This window comes from Alexandromys fortis, unplaced genomic scaffold (genome assembly GCF_014885135.2).
Source record: "Alexandromys fortis isolate MF-2015 unplaced genomic scaffold, M_Fortis_MF-2015_v1.1 scaffold_230, whole genome shotgun sequence".
Lineage (NCBI taxonomy): Eukaryota > Metazoa > Chordata > Mammalia > Rodentia > Cricetidae > Alexandromys > Alexandromys fortis.
Genome location: NW_026068206.1, coordinates 1951516 through 1970633, shown reverse-complemented (window position 1 = coordinate 1970633; position 19118 = coordinate 1951516). Strand labels below are relative to the sequence as shown.

Here is a 19118-nt window from a genome sequence, read left to right as displayed (position 1 = left end):
ACATAACACAGTATAGTGCTGCAGTGTGTGTTCACATGTGTACACTCACACAAATAAGTCAACTAGAATATAGGATATTTACTCATATTCCTAGAAGTTTTAAAAAAGCATTTTTGTTAGTCTATGTTATTGTCAACTTTTAATCATGATATTAACTATATCACTTTTGTTAGAATACCCAACTAAAAGTAGTTTGGATTTTGCAGCACATGCCTTTATTCCCAGCACCTGGGAAGTAGTGAGAGGCAGGTCTCTGTAAGCTCTAAACAAGCGTCATCTACATACTGACTTCCAGGTTAGGCAGGGTTACACAGTGAGAGCCCATCCCCAAATTTTTTTTAAAAAGCAATTTAAACAACAGAGGTTTATTTGTAAGTTTCACATAGTAAGAAGTCTAAAGGTAGGCACTGATAGGGTCAATCCACTCACTCAAACACTTATTTTCTCTGCCTCTCTCTCTACTCTGCAAACCCCAGAATATTAAAGCGGCTCTACCCATGAAGGCAAGATGAGCACATAAAACTCTATTATTAAAGCCAGCCCCAGTTTTAGGCAATGAGAAGAGAAGGGGGCCACAAGAGGAGGCAGCCCTTTCTTTATGAGGAGAAAACCTTTCTGAGGATCCCTACCAAAGGTGTTCTTAGTCTGTTACTAGGTAGTATTTGCCACATGACTACTCTTAGCTACAAAATGGGCTATAACACAGAAATAAGTGGGAATTCTAGTTTCTATGTGTAATGAAAGGTGTTTATTGGATTGCTAAGGAGAAATTTGTTATTTAATATGTAATGACCATTGTATGCTTACTATACAGATTTAGTAGCAAACTTTAGTGTCTTAGGATATGGATGAATCAGTTATCAACTGAAGCCATACAGAATTAGATATGTGGACTTTAAACTTTCCCTTCCTTGTACTTGTGAATGGAGTCTCACTTTAACCCAGAATTTTCTAAGTGGATCATAATGAATTTGTTCCATACTGACTGGAAGTTTCAGGAATGTGAATTTTTATTTAATAGGAGAAAGCTTATTTCTGACAGAGCTTTAAGAAGACTGCTTGAAGAAGGCCTTAGTTATCTGTCACTAGACCATCTATGCAGAATTCTTGAATGACAACAGTAATTTGTAAGCTCTAAATCAAGAATGGCTGGGATCTGTCTTAAATTACCTTAGAAAATAGGTGTGATAGCACATGCCTCAAATCCCAACACTTAGTAAACTAAATTCACTATTGAATGTGAGGCCAACTGGGGACATATAGTGAGTCTCTGTCTCAAATGGAAATTGCAGTAGAGATTGCAGAGAAAAGTCACATAAAACGGAGGGAATTAAATTCTGTGATTTGTACCTATTTTTGCTATATGTATGCAAGAATTTTGCTTTTGCCATAACAGACCCAAATAAATAAATTTGCTTATATTCAAAATGAGTATTTATATTTTCATAATAATATACTAATATCATTAGGTACGTATCTAACAGCCATGGTATTATAAAATAAACAACTTACTATTAAAATATTAAACAAAACTGTCCAGAATAAATAAATTATATTGAATCAGGATGATCCAAATAGGTAAAAAATATTTTTATTCATGGTAATAGGAAGTTTCAAACATGAGCTCATAGTACCTTCATTTTATTGATAGCCAGAAAGCAGAAGCAGGATATAAAATAAAATAATGGGTAAATTCCAAACAAGAAATAGTACATAAACTATACTTGCCAGTAAGTGAGAAAAACAATGTATTTTTGTGATATAAAAAGATGATACCAGGTGAACTACAGTTTTACTAGATAGAAGATATGTAGCAGATACAGTCACCTTAGTGCAAACTGTCATGCTGATAATGCAAATCTAAATGTGTGTGTGTGTGTGTGTCTGTGTGTGTGTATGTATGTATGTATGTATGTGTAGGTGGGTTTGTGTATGAAAGAGAGAGATAGAGACAGGGAGAGGTAAGGTTTTAGTTAGAAAGTAAGTAATACTCTGGTCATGTCCAAACCTAAGTAATTAATACTGTCAATTATATACTTACTTGATATAATAAAATCACATGAGTTCTGTAAAGTGATGGCTGAAGAAATAAACAATGTAATCTTATTTGTTTATAAAATAAATCCTAAAATTTTTGCCAAGCCAGAAACAATATTTTTTTTTTAAACATTGCCGGTTAAGGTGAAAGTTCAGTGTCCCAACTGAATTATGTCTCTGCTTGCTATCCTGACTACTACTCCCCTCGTCATCTCTTTATTTTCTCTGCCTAGCAGCTCTCCTTTCCTATTTCTGTCTTTATTCTATTTTCTGGTTTCTCTTTTTTCTTATTGGCAATGCTACACAATTATGTCTTCTGATTCTTGTTTAGCAATCCCAGTAGCCATGAGGTCAGAGATCTGATCCTAAGCAGAGTTGAAAATTACATTCATAGAAATAAGTGCCAAGTAAAAATTCTGTTTTGGCAATAGTAAATCATTATGAAGCCTACTATAAAGATATACATATAGCTTTAAGAAATAACATAGATTTGAGGATAAACACAAGCAGCGTGCAATTCATAGAAAAATCACTTCTATTTTTAGAAGTAGGAACAAACAGGTACAGGGAACAAATAAGTCTACAATACTAAGTTAATTAGCAATTTACCCAGGCAAGAAGGAAAAAGTTCAAAATCCATCTTCAGGTGTCTCCTATATAAGGCACGCACACTCTCTGTTTATCAGCTGGAAAACATAATTGCAGGAGACCTAAGTTCAGTTGCTAAGACTGCTAAGGTTTCTGCTTTTCTCCCACAATGGCAGATTGCACAATTATACTGACTCGAATGCTGTTCATCTGCTGTTTTTTGATGGTACACTGCACTCAACGTAAGAAATTTTCACTTGTTTTATTTTCTATAGGTTGATAACATAATGAATTAATTAGGTCTCAGTGTCCAAGTCTAAGTAATTAACCGGCATTCTAACCAAAGTTCTGCTATTAAAAATTTTCAATTTCTGGACATGTCTCCTTTATTAGAGGTGTTTACTTTCTGAAAGAATTTTTTCTTCTGAAGCCAATGTGTTCATTTCTGATCCTTTAGGTAAACATAAAATGTGAAAAATTCTATGGTAAAATAAGTAAAAATTTTACTTGAGTGGATGCTGGAAGTTGATTTAGGCTACTTAACCAATTTGTTTCTCTGAATGTGTATTAGTTGTAACCTGTTTTTCAGAAAACTTTCAAACTGAAAAGTTATAATTTATTTGTTATAATCAATTCACATGGGTTGTCATAAAATTGTGGTTGAAGAAGTAGATGATATAATCATATGTGTCTATAAAATAAAACCTAAAATTGTTGTCAACCCAAGAACTATATTTCTTTTTCTAAACATTGCCTGATAAAAACAGATGTAGCTTAAATTTCCCCTAAGCAGCAATATTTGGCCTAGCAATTGTGGTGGGGATTTCTCTAATGTACAATTAGAGGGAACATTTTGGTCAGATGAAGTTGCTTTCATATTTTAAAAACTAGAATCAAACTTTTAAAGTACTGTACTATATTTTTGGTTTTTCTTACAAATTCCATTATGTGTTGTGGTGTTTTTCTTTTGTTCCTTTGAGTAATATATTTAAATAGTAAAATCAGTAAAAGTTTAGTTTCCTTCTGGGTGCTACAGATCTAATCTTTATTATCTACCATCTCCTATACCAAACAAATACTATGATTCAGACAATTATGAAATCTCACTCTATAAACAGTTTGTTTTTGTGTCTGTGCTGGTGGAGGATGAAAATAATTTGCCATTTGGTGGGGGGGGGTTAAGATTTTTGTGCTTCAAGGATGGCCCCAGCTAAGACACCTAGCAACAGTGGAGAGGATGACTGAGCTGGCCTTCCCTTGTAATCAGATTGGCAATTACCCTAATTCTCATCATAAAATCTACATCCAGTAACTGAGGGTCCTGCCTTAATTTGGTGTCCCCCACTGTGTTGACTCCTGGGAGGCCTTAAACTTTCTGAATGGTGACTGAAGAGGAGTGGATGGGGGAAGGGGAGAAGGTAAAAGGGAGGTGAGGGAAAGGAGAGGAGAGGAGGGAAGGGAAACTGTAGTTGTTGTGTAAAATAAATGAAAAAGAAAAAAGAAAATAACAAAAAAATTAAATATTTTTGTGCTTTATGGGTCCTATGATTTTTAGCAAGTCTTCTTCACTTGTTTTTGGACATTATAGCGTTTTTCTCAGTTATTGGGAATGCATTACTGCAGCCATATTTTTGAAAGAATACATCTCTAGGGAGGCCTTGAAAAATCATTATGTGTTGGGGCTGAAATGCTTGCTACTCTCAGAGGCTTACTAGTCGGATGCTTTTTAAAAATAATATTACTGGAAATAGATTCTTCTTTCATACAACACATCCTTACCACAGTGTCCCCTCTGTCCATTCCTCCCATTCCCCCACCTCCCATCTAGCTCCATCCTCTCCTCCTCTGTTTCCCTTCAGAAAAGAGCAGGCTTCCAAGAAACAACAGCTAAACACAACAAAACAAGATACAATGAGACAAGGCAAAAGTCCTCATATCAAGGCAGGACAAGGCAAACCAGCAGGAGGAAAAGAGTCCCAAGAACAGGAAAAATAGTGAGAGAGACACCCAATGGCTTCTTTAATCTACCAGTGTCTTTTTGAAGGAAAGAGAATGCAGTTATTTTTCCAGGATAATAGGAATAAATTGAGGTTAAGCATGCCAGTTTTACGCTGCCTCAGACTTTGGATAGGATATTTTTGTTTCTTTTACAGAAAAGTATACTCAAATTTAGTATGAAAGAGCATTAGACCTTTTCCCCATAATGTTATGGATTGACTTTATAAAGTCATATTTTCAAAATAACCAGTATGAAATAGTATAAAGAAAAGATATTTGGATATTCATCTTGAATTTTGAGGCCTAGTCTTTTATCAATATAATGTTTGGAAATCTTAAAGTAGCATGAACCTATTTTCATTTTAAAATTCTTTTTACTTTAAATGAAAATGTAATTTCATCATTTTCCCTCCTATGTCTCTTTTCTCTTGCTCTCTCCCACACGAACAATTATCTTAACATTCAGAACTTAGCACATGTGTAGTATGTACATTTGAAACATATTTTTCTATTGTTGAGATGGTTTTCAAATTTTCCTGTTTACAGCCAACTGTACATCTGTGACAGACTTTGGTAATTGTCTAGGAAACACAACAAATTTCTGCCCCAATGACATTGCCTGTGCATGCAAAGATGAAAAGCCTTTCTGCAAGTAAGTAGTATTTATGCTGTACGAAAAGGAAACAGAGCATATTGTAAGTAATTTTGTCTGTTTTTATTTGTTTGGTATATGCAATCATGTAATACTTGAATATAATAATGTAATCCTATGCATATGGGACAATGGTTGTGGTCTTCTTCCTAGATGCTTTCCTTTGACTTTATGAGATTAATACCATTCAGATTTGTTTTCTGCATATAGTCTTTTGCAGCTAGATTATATATTATATATAATATAAGAATATATACACATATATTCTTAGTAAACTACTTTATATCTCTAAAAAGAAAAATTAGGTGTGTATCATTTCATTTAGTAATGAATAAAGGACTTTTGTTTCCTAATCAGCATATGATATAGATATTCTATAACATATGGCAGTCTTTCTTTTTTCCAGTTTTGAAAGCATGAAAGTATGTTGAGTCATAAATTTTATTTTAAAATAAATTCAAACAGATTTTTTATTTTTCTAATCATAAAAATGAGAGTGATTGGAAGAAAAGATAGTACATGAATAAGAAGGCTTGCCTCATTGACTGATACAGAGGATACCCAGGGAGGACCAATAATGAAAGTGAATAACATCACCATGTATAGGCAAGGGATCTGAGTTTTGAAAAATTTTGCATTTAGAAAAGTGCAGAAATGTTCTAGACATCCCAAATGACTGTATTTGCATTTCGATGTGTGTACTATTTTATCTCCTCTTTATAAGGGTTTATTAAATGAATCAATCATTGAATGGGAGTGTTTGCCTAGTAAAATACTGGAATCACTGAAGACAATGAAAAATGATTTTAAACAGCAAGGCACTGAATTTGTCCCTGGTTGCATGTGCATGTATTCTCAGCTATTCTGGAGGCAGGGGCAGTGGGAACTGCTTAGTCACATGCATTCCAGGGTGTTCTTGCTACAAAATAGCAAAAGTCATATCTCAAAACCAGAAACAACAAACCCAAAAGTTTTACTTTTCCCCCTTTTTATTGAACATAGACCCTTTTCTCATACAATATATTCTGATTAAGGTTTCCCTCCCTCTACTCCTCCTAGTTACTCCCCACTGCCCATCTCTTCTGGATCCACCCCTTTTCTGTCTCTCATTAGAAAAGAAAGGGCTTCAGAGAAAACAAAATATGACAAAATCAAATTTAATAAGATTAAGTAAAATCTATCATATCGCAGGTGGACATGACAACCCAATAGGAGGAGAAGAGTCTCAAGGGCAAGTGCAAGAGTCAGAGATCAGCTCGCCATTCTCACAGGAGTCCCATAAAAATATTAAGCTAAAAGTAATAGCATGTATGCATAGGACTTGGTTCAGACCCATGAAGGCCCTGTGCTGCTTCTTCGGTCTTTATAACTTCAGGTGAGCCTTGCTTAGTTGTTACAGAGAGCCTTGTTTTCCTGGTATCCTCCATTGCCCCTGGCTCTTTCCATTTTCTCTTCCCTGGGATTCCCTGAGCTGAAAGGAGAGTGATTTGATGGAGTTATCTCACTTAGAGATGCTTGTTCCAAGATCTCCCTGTGTAGTATCTGGCTGTGATTTTTTTTGTATTTGTTCCTGCTGCAAAAGTAAGCCTCTCTGATAATGAGAAGATAAGGCACTGGTTTAGGAGTATAGCAAAATATCACTAGGAGTCATTGCATTGATACTTTTTTAGACTAGTAGTATTTGGTTTTATGCTAGGTCTCTGGAATATGAAATCTCTGGTTCCTGGTTACCTAAGCAGTATCATGTGTGGTTTCCTTCTCATGGATTAGGCCTTAAGTCCAATCATATATTGATTGTCTAGACCCACAAGTTTTGTGCCAAAATTGCCATAGCATATTTTGCAGGCAGGACAGATTGTAGGTCAAAGTTTTTGGCTGGATTGGTGTTTAAATTTCTCTTTCAGTAGCCTGCAGAGTATTTTTCCACACCAAGAAGACTAGAATATAGGGGTAAAGGCTCCATGTACGTATCTACTTGATTTCTTCATGTTCAATGAGGTGTGTGTGTGTGTGTGTTTCTCCATGATGGTTCCATGATGTCAGTTTGCAGAGAGAAACCCTTTGTCTTAGCAAGAATATGGGTAGGTTTTTTTTTTTTTTGTTTTTTTTTTTTTTTGAGCCAGGGTTTCTCTGTAACTTTTGGTGCCTGTCCAAGAACTAACTCTTGTAGACCAGGCTGGCCTCGAACTCCCAGAGATCCACCTGCCTCTGCCTCCCGAGTGCTGGGATTAAAGGTGTGTGCCACCACCGCCCAGCAAGAGTATGGGTAGTTTGAAGATTTCCATGGGACCATTTTTGCCAGCGACTCAAATGAATGCAACCCAGCCCTGCCACTGGAAGCCTTGCCTTGCTACAAGAGATAGCCACTTGAGACTCTGTATTCTCATGACTAGGAATCCTCATTAGGATCATCTTCATACATTCCAGGAAGTTTTCACAGCGTTAATTTTCCACATACTCCCAAATGTCCCCCCAATTCCAGCTTTCTCTCTTTACACCCCATCTTTTCCAGCATGATCCCCAGCTTCCATACCACCACCCACCCCTCTCAGGGAGATTCATGTATCTCCCAGAGCCCTTCTCTTTCTCTCTCTGGTTTAGCGATTGCAACTTGGTTATCATTTACTCAATGGCTAATATCCACTTATAAGTGAATATATGCCATATTTATCCCTCTAGATCCTTGTTAGTTCACTCAGGATGATATTTTTCTAGTTCCATTCATTTGCCTGCAAATTTCATAGTGTTATCTGTTTTTAATAGTTAAGTAATATTACATTGTATAAATGCATCACATTTTCTTTATTCATTCTTCTATTGAGGAATATCTTGGTTGTTTCCACATTCTGGCTATTATGAATTAAGCTGCAATGAACATGGTCGAGCAAGTATCCTTATGGTAAGAAGGAGCATCCATTGGGTATTTGCTCAAGGATATAGCTGGATCTTGAGGTAGATCAATTCCCAACTTTCTGGGGAAGTAACTGCATACTGATTTCCATAATGATTGTACAAATTTGTACTCCCACCAGTAATGGAGGAATGTTCTCCCAGTTCCACATGCTTGCCAGCATGTACTGCCACATGTGTTGTTGATCTTAGTCATTCTGATGGGTGTTAGATAAAATCTCAAAGTAGTTTTGATTTGAATTTCCCTGGTGGCTAAGGATGCTGAACATTTCTTTAACTGTTTCTCAGTCATTTGAGTTTCCTCTATTGAGAATTCTGTTTAGATATCTATTCTACTTTTTAATTACATTATTTAATTTTTTTATATGTAGTTTCTTGAGTTCTTTATATAATTTAGGTATTAGCTCTCTGTCAGATATGGAGTTGGTAAAAACTTTTCCAATTCTGTAGACTTCAACTTTGTCTAATTAACAATATCTTTGGCCTTACAAAAGCTTATAGTTTCATGAGGTCCCATTTATTAATTTTTGATCTTGGTGTTTATGCTATTAGTGTTATATTGAGGAAATCATCTCTTGTGCCAATGTGTTAGAAGATATTTCCCATTTTCTTTTCTATCAGGTTCAATGTGTCTAGTTTTATGTTGTCTTTGATCCACTTGGACTTGACTTTTGTGCAAGGTGATAAGAATGGATTTATTTGCAGTCTCTGCATGCAAACAACTAGATTAATCAGCATCATTTGTTGAGGATGATATATTTTTCCTATGTATATTTCTCTTTTAATTGTCAAATATCAGGTGTCCTTTTACATGTAAACAGAAACTTTTAATAATAATATCTTTTTGTAATTCCATTTTGCATATTATTTTTCTTCTTTTTATTTATTCTTTGTGTCTTTCACATCATGTGTCTCCATCTCATTCATTTCCCTGTCCTTCATATCCACCCTGTATCCACCTTTTGTCCTTGAACCTCCCCCAGTCCCCAAAATAAAATAAAATGAAATGAAATTTAAGAGAAGGAAGAAAGAGAAGAAAAAACAGTTTCATCATGGAAGCTGTGGTGTGAGACACTGAATTTCACAGTAAGCCCTTTTATCCATCTATCTTTTGTACCCACCCAGCAGGTCCAGTTATTCCAGGGTCTGAAGGGGCACTACTTGAAAGAACATGGGCGCGCGCGAGAGAGAAATGGAGACCAAGCAAACTTCTCTTGTCAAAGTCTCCGTTTATTGAAGCAAGTTTTTGTCTTAAATACTCCTCAGTGAGGAACTAGGGCAGGGGCAACTGGGGATGGGGAAAGGGAGAAGGGGGAAGGGGGAAGGGGAAAGGGATTTGGCAGCTATGCGGGGCAGTTGCAAGGTCAGTGGCTAGATAGAACACCTGCTGTTAGTGATAAGCAGCAAGCAATGAAGACCCTCTGTGGTGCTTTCCAGAGCTTGAGTCTCCAAGGTTAGCATGTAATGTTTTGGTTAACTTTAAGTTTTCTGTCTCAAGGTTTTTTTTTCAAGGCCCTGTGAGAAAGGAGAAGCCTGAAATGGCTCCTGACAATCTTTATTTGCAAGTGCTTATTGCACTCTTTGGTCTGATTTGAGGTCTCTGTTTTCTGCTGCACTATTGATACTGGGCCTTCACTGGAATTCCTCTTGGTTATCCTGTTGTTTCCTTGTGTTGTGGAAATCCTGAAGGTTAAGGGCTAAAGGCCTGGTCCTTTCACGTGCTCCAGCAGATCACAGATGGGGTAGATGTTGCAATGGTCCAACATATAACCCTGGTTTTGGGCCTGGGTAGTTACATGGTTGGTCAGCATGCCAGTTCTCCCTTGATCTCACCACCAGGGTGAGCTCTACTGCATTGTCCTGGCGAGTTCACACCTACCAATAATAAGCATGGGGTTGGACCAGTTCTCATCCTTTCATGTCCCTAGGGTCAGATCTCCCACACCTACACCTTCAGGGTCAGCTCTACTATGTTGCCCAGGTGTGGAATAGGAGCCACTCTCCAGAGTGTTACAACTGTTGAAGGAGCAGGACCAGCTCTCCTGCTCTTATGACCTCAATGCCAGTTCTCTCACCCACTTCAGGGATTGATAGGTATGAGGATATCTCTCCTCTGCCCATGCCACTAAATGACAGATAAGTAATAGGGGCAGCTCTCCCATTGTGGGGGACAAACCTCAACAAAAATACATCTTGCCAGGGTAGAGGCATGGGGATGTAGAAATGTTAATAAAGAATACAAAGGTGCATGAAAAATAATAAAACAGAAACCATAGAATAATACAGAGAGGGCATTCCAGTGAATTCTGAAATTGTCCACTTTTAATTTTCCATATACTTTTATACCCCCAAAAGAGGAAGAAGGCAACAAAAGACTTCTTTAACATGATACAAAGGACAATTCAAACAGTTATTTGCGTTAACACTTTGAGGCATCAAGTCATTAGCATTCTGTTGTTTAGGCAGTGACTACCCTAGACCAAGTATCCTGAAGGAAGCCACTCCCCAACTAACCTCATATTATAAAAGAAGGAGCAGAAATATACCTACATATTCTGACCATCTGTCAGAATGGAAATAGGCTCACATTTTTGGGCTTCCACATCTCATGCTCACAAGTATGGAGTTGGCTCACCCACATCTCTACCAACAGGATTGGCTCTATTGTGGTACCCAGGGAAGGTGCAGGATCTGCTCTCTCAAGTGTTGTAGCTGGTGGTGGGCAGGAGTAGCTCTCATACACTTCTGACTCAAGACCATACCTCAGGCATTAATGGGTGGGGGAAAACATCTCCCCCGGACCCATGCCACCATATGGCAGATGAGGGGTGGGGCCAGGTCTCCTGTGCTCACATTCCCAGATCATCTAACCTATGTCCTGGTCAACAGGGTCATCTTCACTGTGCTTCCCTGTTGGACCCATTATGACAAGTGTTGCAGCTGGTAAAAGGGTCTGGGTAAAAGATTGGCCATCACTACCTGGAGGTGTTAGGAGCAAGGGGAGAGAGGAAATGATAACCTTTAAAAAATAATCACAATATAATGGTATCCTTTCCCTCTCTCTCTTCTTCCAACTCCTTCCATGACTTCCCCCACCATTTTATATTTCTGGTCTCTTATTCCTTGTTATTATTACCTTTCAAATATTTTTAAATTAAAATGATAATAAATAACATATTATAATGTTATACCCAAGGAGTGAGAAGTGAATGTAATACATTAAACATGTATAAGCAATTTTATAATTTTAAAAAATATTTTAAAATGAGTCTCATTCTGATGATTCCTGGTGGCAGAATTGCTATTTTCAAACTAAGGCAGGCCTGACCAACATCTGTGGGAGCACCAAGTGATATCTGGGAGCAATGAGTGACCTAGAGCATGACTAGAATTGTGGCCCTGACTCCATCATGAGGAGCGACCGTCTAAACCTTGGATCCACTAGCATATGGAGGATAGATCACCAGAGGCACAGTCCCAACTACACCAATTGGAGTTAAAATGGGCAGACAACAAGGTAAGAACACACTCAACAACCCAAAGAAAAACACAGCACCCACCAAAAACTAGTGGCTCTACAAGAGCAAGATTTGATCACCACAACTCAGATGAAACAGAAGAAAACTACCTAAAAGATGACTTTAGAAAAAAGTCTGAGGACCTTAAAGAAGAAATGAAAAATTCTATCAAAGTAGAGGAAAAGAAAAAAAATGGAGGAAATAAAAAAAATCTTTTAAAGAAAACCAAGAAAAAAGCAATCAAATCAAACAGGAGAAAGAACAATATAAAACTTAAAAACTGAAATAAAGACAATAGAGAAAACACAAACCAAGGTAATTCTGAAAACGGAAAACAGGGGTAAGTGACCAGGAATCACAAATGCAAGCATAAACAGTAGAATACAAGAGATGGAAGAGAGAATCTCAGGTATTGAAGATACAATAGAGGAAATAGATTCATTGGTCAAAAAAAGTTAAATCTAACAAAAGCTTAACACAAAATATTCAGAAAATTTGGGACACCATGAATAGACCAAACCTAAGAATAATAGGCATAGAAGAAGAGAAGAACTCAAAGGCACAGAAATTATATTCAACAAAATCATAAAAGAAAACTTTCCCAACCCAAATAAGGATATACCTATGAAAGCACAAGGAGCTTACAGAATACCAAATAGACTGGATCAAAAAAAGTCCCTTTGCCACATAATGATCAAAACACTAAACATATGGAATAAAGAAAGAATAAGAGATGCAAAGGAAAAAGGACAAGTAACATAAAAAGGCAGACCTACCAGAATTACACCTGACTCCTCAATGAAAACAATGAAAGCCAGAAGGTCCTGGTAAAACATTATGGAGACATTAAGAGATCTCGAATGCCAGCCCAGAGTACTATGCCCAGCAAAACTTTCAACCACCATAGATGAAGGAAACAAGATATTCTATGACAGAAAAAGGTTTAAATCACAAATCCAATCCTACACAAAGTACTACAGGGAAAACTCTAACCCAAGGAAGTCAGCTATACCCTCAAAAAGCACAGATAATAGATGATCTCACAGCAGCAAATAGCAAAGATGAGAAATGAACTCGCAATAACATCACTAAAAAGAAGAACTAAAATAACAGGGACTAACAATCACTGATCATTAATATCCCTTAATATAAATGGATTCAACTCACCTATAAAAAGACACAGGCTAACAGATTGGATGCAAAAACACAATCCATCCTGTTGCTTACAAGAAACACAGGTCAACTTCAGCAACAGACATCACCTCAGTGTAAAGGGTTGGAAAACAATTTTCCAATTAAATGGACCTAAACAACAAGCTGGTGTAGCTCTCCTAATATATAACAAAATAGGCTTCACACTAAAATCAAAAGAGACAAAGAAGGACATTTTATATTTGTCACTGGAAAAAATCCATCAAGAGAAAATATCAATACTGAACATCAATGCCCCAAATACAAGGCCACCCTCATATGTCAAAAATACTTCTAAAACTTAAATCATACATTAAACCCCACACATTGATAGTGGGAGACTTCAACACCCCACTCTCACCACTGGACAGGTCTGTCAGGCAGAAAATTAACAGAGTAATAAGGGAACTAACAGATATTATTAATCAAATGGATTTAACAGACATCTATAGAACATTTCATCCAAACATAAAAAAATACCTTCTTCTCAGCACTTCATGAAACCTTCTCAAAAATAACCACATATTCAATAACAAAGTAAACCTCAACAGATAGCAAAAAAAAAGGAATGACGCTATGTATCTTATCAGATCATCATGGCTTAAAGTTAGAATTCAACAGTAACAGTAATTTAAGAAAGCCCACAAATACATGGAAATTGAACAATTCCCACCTGAATCATCAATGGGTCAAGGAAGAAATAAAGAAATTAAAGACTTCCTAAAATTCAACAAAAATGACCACACAACATACTGAAACTTATGGGACACAATAAAAGCAGTGTTAAGAGAAAATTTCATAGTGCTAAATGCCTACATAAAAAAGCTTGAAAAATCCCACACTAGCAAGTTAACAGGATACAGAACACTCGAAAGCTCTAGAATGAAAAGAAACAAAGTCTCCCAGGATGATATGATATGATAGGAAATAATCAAATTGAGAACTGAAATCAACAAAATAGAAATAAAGAAAATAGTACAAAGAATCAATGAGACAAAGATTTGGTTCTTCAAGAAAATTAGCAAAATAGACAAACCTTTATCCAAACTAACCAAAAGGCAGAGAGAACATTCAAATTAGCAAAATCAGAAATGAAAAGGGGGACATAACAACAGGCATGGAGGAAATCCAAAGAATCATTAGGTCACATTTCAAAAACAGGCATTCCACAGAATTGGAAAATATAAAGGAAACGGAAAATTTTCTGGATAGATATCACTTACCAAAATAAAATCTAAGAATAATTGGAGTAGAAGGAGAAGAAGTGCAGCTCAATGGTCCAGAAAATATATTACTATCCACAAAAATATCACTATCCACAAAACTCAAGTCCAAATGGGTCAAAGACCACAACATTAAACCAACCACACTAAACCCCATAGAAGTGAAAGTGGGAAGTACACTTGAACACATTGATACAAGAGACGACTTCTGAAATATAACCCTAGTAGAGCAGACACTGAGAGAAACAATTAATAAATAGGACCTCCTGAAACTGAGAAGCTTCTGTAAAGCAAAGGACATGGTCAACAAGACAAAACAGCAGCCTACAGAATGGGAAAAGGTCTTCACTAACCCCACATGGGACAGAGGATTGATTGATCTCCAAAATATACAAAGAACTCAAGAAATTGGTCATGAAAAGAAAAAATAATCCAAGAAAAGAGGGTTACAGATCTAAACAGAGAACTCTCAACAGACAAATCTCAAAGAGCTGAAAAATACTTAATAAAATGTTCAACGTTCTTAGCCATCAGAGAAGTACAAATCAAAACAACTCTGAGAATCTATCTTACTCCTGTCAGAATGGCCAAGATAAAAAAAACTGATGACAGCTTATGCTGGAGAGGATGTGGGGGGAAAAACACTCCTACATTGCTGGTGGTAATGCAAGCCTGTACAGATGCTTTGGAAATTAGTATGATGATTTCTCAAAAAATAAGGAAACAATCTACCTCAAGACCCAGCAATACCCAAAGGATGCTCAATCATACCACAAGGACATGTGTTCAACTATGTTCATAGTAGCATTTTTCATAATAGCCAGAATCTGATAGCAACCTTGATGCCCTTCAACCAAAGAATGGATAAAGAAAATGTGGTACATTTACACAATGGAATACTACACAGTGGTAAAAAGTAAGTATATCTTGAAATTTGAAGGCAAATGGATGGATCTAGATTAAAACATATTGAATGAGGTACCCTAGACCCAGAAAGATGAGCGTGGTATGTACTCACTCATAAGTGAATACAAGCTGTAAAGCAAAGGATAATGAGCCTATATTCCATGACCCCAAAGAAGCTAATTAACAAGGATAACCATAAGAAAAACATATATAGATCTCCCTGGGAATGGGGAATAGACAAGATCTGAGAAAATAGGGACTATGGGGGTAGGGGGAGAAGGAAGGATGTAAGGGGAGGAGGTTTTATTTATTTATCCTTTATTGTAGAGGATTTATTTATTTTTATTTGCATTAATGTTTTTCCTAATACATTAAACATATTAAAAAAATTAATATGTTTGTGTGAGGCAACAGAATCCCTGGAAGTGGAGTTATAGACAGTTGTGAGCTGACATGTTGGTGCTGGAAATTGAATCTGAGTCCTCTGGAAAAGCAGCCATCTTTCTATCCCTTCCCCTTATTAGAATCCCAATCTTCTTCAAGAAAAGCAAGTGCTTTTAACTACTGAGCCATAGCTCCAGTTACACATGTTTTGGGTTAATAAGCATGTTTTCTGTTATTTATATATAGTATATAAAAGTGCCCTGGCACAATATATGTGGAATAAATACCAGAACATTGTTGATGTGCCACAGGTACCAATATGTCATACTTACATTTTAAAGACCTCTGAACCTGGAAGTGTGGTTACATTGTTTCATATATCATTGTGCCACTTCCGTCCATTGTCCAACTGCTATTACAATAACCAGTGATCTAAGCCCAGGCCCTTGTGATACTACCATACATACTACCTTGGCCATATAACTATGGCCATTAGCTGTTCTGCTTTTTTGTTTTACTCTTAAAATGGGTAACATCAATAGTGAGCTGTGCTATAGTGTCAGTCCAGTTGCTTAATTTCCTACTGGTCAACCTTCTGTACATCAAGCACTTCCTGGTTAAGGGGCCAACCCTTCTTAATTTTTTCAGACCATAGGTACTAGGGCTGCCTGAGAGGTGTTGGAGGTGGCCTCTTGTTTGTTTCCTGGCCACCTGGCAGTTTAGATCAGAAATAATCACATAGAAACTATATTATTTAAAACACTACTTGGCCAATTAACTTTAGCTTCTTTTTTTGAGTCTATTATAAATTTTATTAAATCACCACAAAGTTAAATAACAAAATGCTTGTTACACATTTATATTTTATGAAGATACAGGATAAATTAATATATTTCTGTCTCTAGATATGCTTTGAAAGAAAACATAATTTCAGGAATTAAACACTATATTTAAGACTGAGAACAGTGAAAGCTACTATATACTATAGATTTATTTTATGGATAAAATGCATTTATTTTTAAAATAAAGTTTCTTTCATTTATTTTACATACCAACCAGTTTCCCCTCCTTCCTGTCCTCCTGTACCCTCCCTGTTCCCAGCTACCCCCTCCCAATCCACTCCTCCTCCATCTTCTTTCAGAAAAGGAAAGATCTCGCATGGGCTTGCACAGAGCATGGCACATCAAGTTGAGGCAGGACTGAGCTCCTCACCTTAACTGCTGGTCCAGCATGAGAAACAGGTTACCAGACAACAGCTAAGCACCAGTGAGAGGTGGTACTTAGCTGTTAGAACCCTTACTAAGAGACTAAGTTACATGACTGCCACACACAGGCAGAGGGTTTAGGTTGATCCCATGCAGGCTCCCTGACTGTTGATCCAGTATCCATGAGTTTCAGCGAGCTTAGGTCAACTGTCTCTGTGGGTACCCCTGTCATGACCCCACTGGCTAGTACAATCCCTGCTCCCCTGTAAAACTCATAGTATCCTGGGAATTGGAAGGTCTATGTGTAATGTTGCGTGTTGTCTGAAATTTAGCTGGTCATACCTAATGAATACACTTCTCATAGGAATTGTGTAAATTGCCCAAGTCCTTGAATCCTAAAGTAGGCAACCCATAACTTTTTGTGTAACTAAGTGAAAAGTCATTCACAATGCATTAAAAAAAGCTATATAAATAATCTCTGAAAGAATAGCTTATATGTTTTATGTCAGCATATAGTCTTTATCAGTTAGGATATACATACTTACATACATACTTTCATGTATACTTTTTATATATGATGGAACATGATAATATTTAATATCAATTATGAACCTGCATTCTTCCTTTCCAAATGAAAATAACTCAATGTTAAAAGTTTGATTCAAAGGAGTGCTAAAAAAGCCAAAAGAAGGAATTTTTCCCAGTACTCAAGAAATGTTAGATACTATACTTAATTCCCAATAGTCAAGAATTAGTCTCAAAGATGCAGTAATAATTTTCACTGGGAATACAGGACTATGGAAGATGTGGTGAGCAGTTTATAACACCCCAGAACACTCTATTTTATGGTATCTCCAATCTGAGCTGAATGCCTGAAAGCTCATGCTACCTGGTAGCAGGGGCTGCATTGCTTTTGCTCTCAACGCCAGAACTGGCTATCCTGGCTATCTTTTTTGTTTGTTTGTTTGTTTGCTGTTTCATTTTTCAAGATAGGGTTTCTCTGTACTTTGGGGGCCTGTCCTGGAACTAGCTCTTGTTGACAACCAGACTGGCCTCGAACTCACAGAGATCTGCCTGCCTCAGCCTCCTGAGCGCTGGGATTTAAAGTGTGAGCCACCACCACCTGGTCAGAACTGCCTATCTTCTTCTTGGGTTTAAATTTTCCCACTGGAGTTTGGAATGTCCTCCTTTACAGAATATCCGTCCTAGTTCTCAAGGACAGAAGCACTTTTGTCACTATCATGTAAAACCTCTAGTCCTGAACAGCCATCAGTTTGAAGCAACCATGGCCCCACTCTTAATCATGTCAAGTCAGGAACCCAAATCAGGAGGGCAACCGGGAGGGTGGTAGTTCCTTTGTCTCAATAGCCTGCCTGCAGCAAGCAAGGTAGGCCCTTTGTTTACGAGCTACCCAAGCAGCACGGTGATCCGATCTGGGCACCAGGAGTGACATCATTGGGGTGAGTTTCTGACCACGGCAGCAGCCCCGGACAGGGAACTCAGACGTTCCTCGACCCTCCTACACTTCCTGGTCATCCTGCAGGGGCTATACTGTCCAATACCTCTTCTCTCTTCCTATCCCACCCAGCCCTAATCGGGAGGGCAATCGGGAGGGCGGTAGTTCCGTTGTCTCAATAGCCTGCCTGCAGCAAGCAAGGTAGGCCCTTTGCTTATGAGCTACCCAAGCAGCACGGAGATCTGATCTAGGCACAAGGAGAGCTATCACTGGGGAGTGACATCACTGGGAAGGTACATCAGTGGGCAAGGAGACCTGATCCTGTAAAAGAAAATCCATAGGAAGAGACAGGCAGGCGCCAATGCAAGAATTCACCCAACAATCTGAAGAACAACATGAAACCACCAGAACCCAGCGACCTCACAACAGGAGAACAGGAACACCTTAATCAAGAAGAAGTAGAAAAAAATGACTTTATGAAAGTGATTGACGCCCTTAAACAGCATGTAAAAAATGCCCTTATAGAAATGGATGAGAAGTATAACAGAAAGTTTGAAGAATTGAATAAATCAGTGAATGATACCCTAGGAAACCAAGGAAAAACAATCAAACAGATAATGGAAACAGTTCAAGACTTGAAAACTGAAATGGAGGCAAAGAAGAAAACACAAACAGAGGGTCGGCTGGACATGGAAAATCTAAGTAAATGAATAGAGACTACAGAAACAAGCATAACCAGCAGAATACAAGAGATAGAATAAAGAATCTCAGATTCTGAAGATAACATAGAGAAAATAAACGCACTGGTCAAAGAAAACAGCAAGTCCAACAAACTCTCATCACAAAAATTTCAGGAAATATGGGACACAATAAGAAGACCAAACCTAAGAATAATTGGAGTAGAAGAAGGAGAAGAAGTGCAGCTCAATGGTCCAGAAAGTATATTTAATAAAATTATAGAAGAAAACTTTCCCAACCTAAAGAAAGATGTACCTATGAAGGTTCAAGAAGCATACAGAACACCGAATAGGCTGGATCAAAAAAAAAATC

The 19118-nt window shown here is 37.3% G+C and overlaps 1 protein-coding gene across 2 annotated transcripts in view; it reads left to right on the top strand.

Moving 5' to 3' along the window:
• Positions 1-2794: 2794 nt before the first annotated feature.
• LOC126493266 (uncharacterized) overlaps positions 2795-19118 on the top strand; it is a 74251-nt gene continuing 57927 nt past the window's right edge. For both annotated transcript variants that reach the window (XM_050130226.1, XM_050130225.1), the window contains exons 1-2: positions 2795-2867; positions 5170-5275. In XM_050130226.1, the coding sequence (XP_049986183.1) occupies positions 2795-2867; positions 5170-5275 (179 nt within the window). The remainder of the gene's footprint in view (positions 2868-5169; positions 5276-19118) is intronic.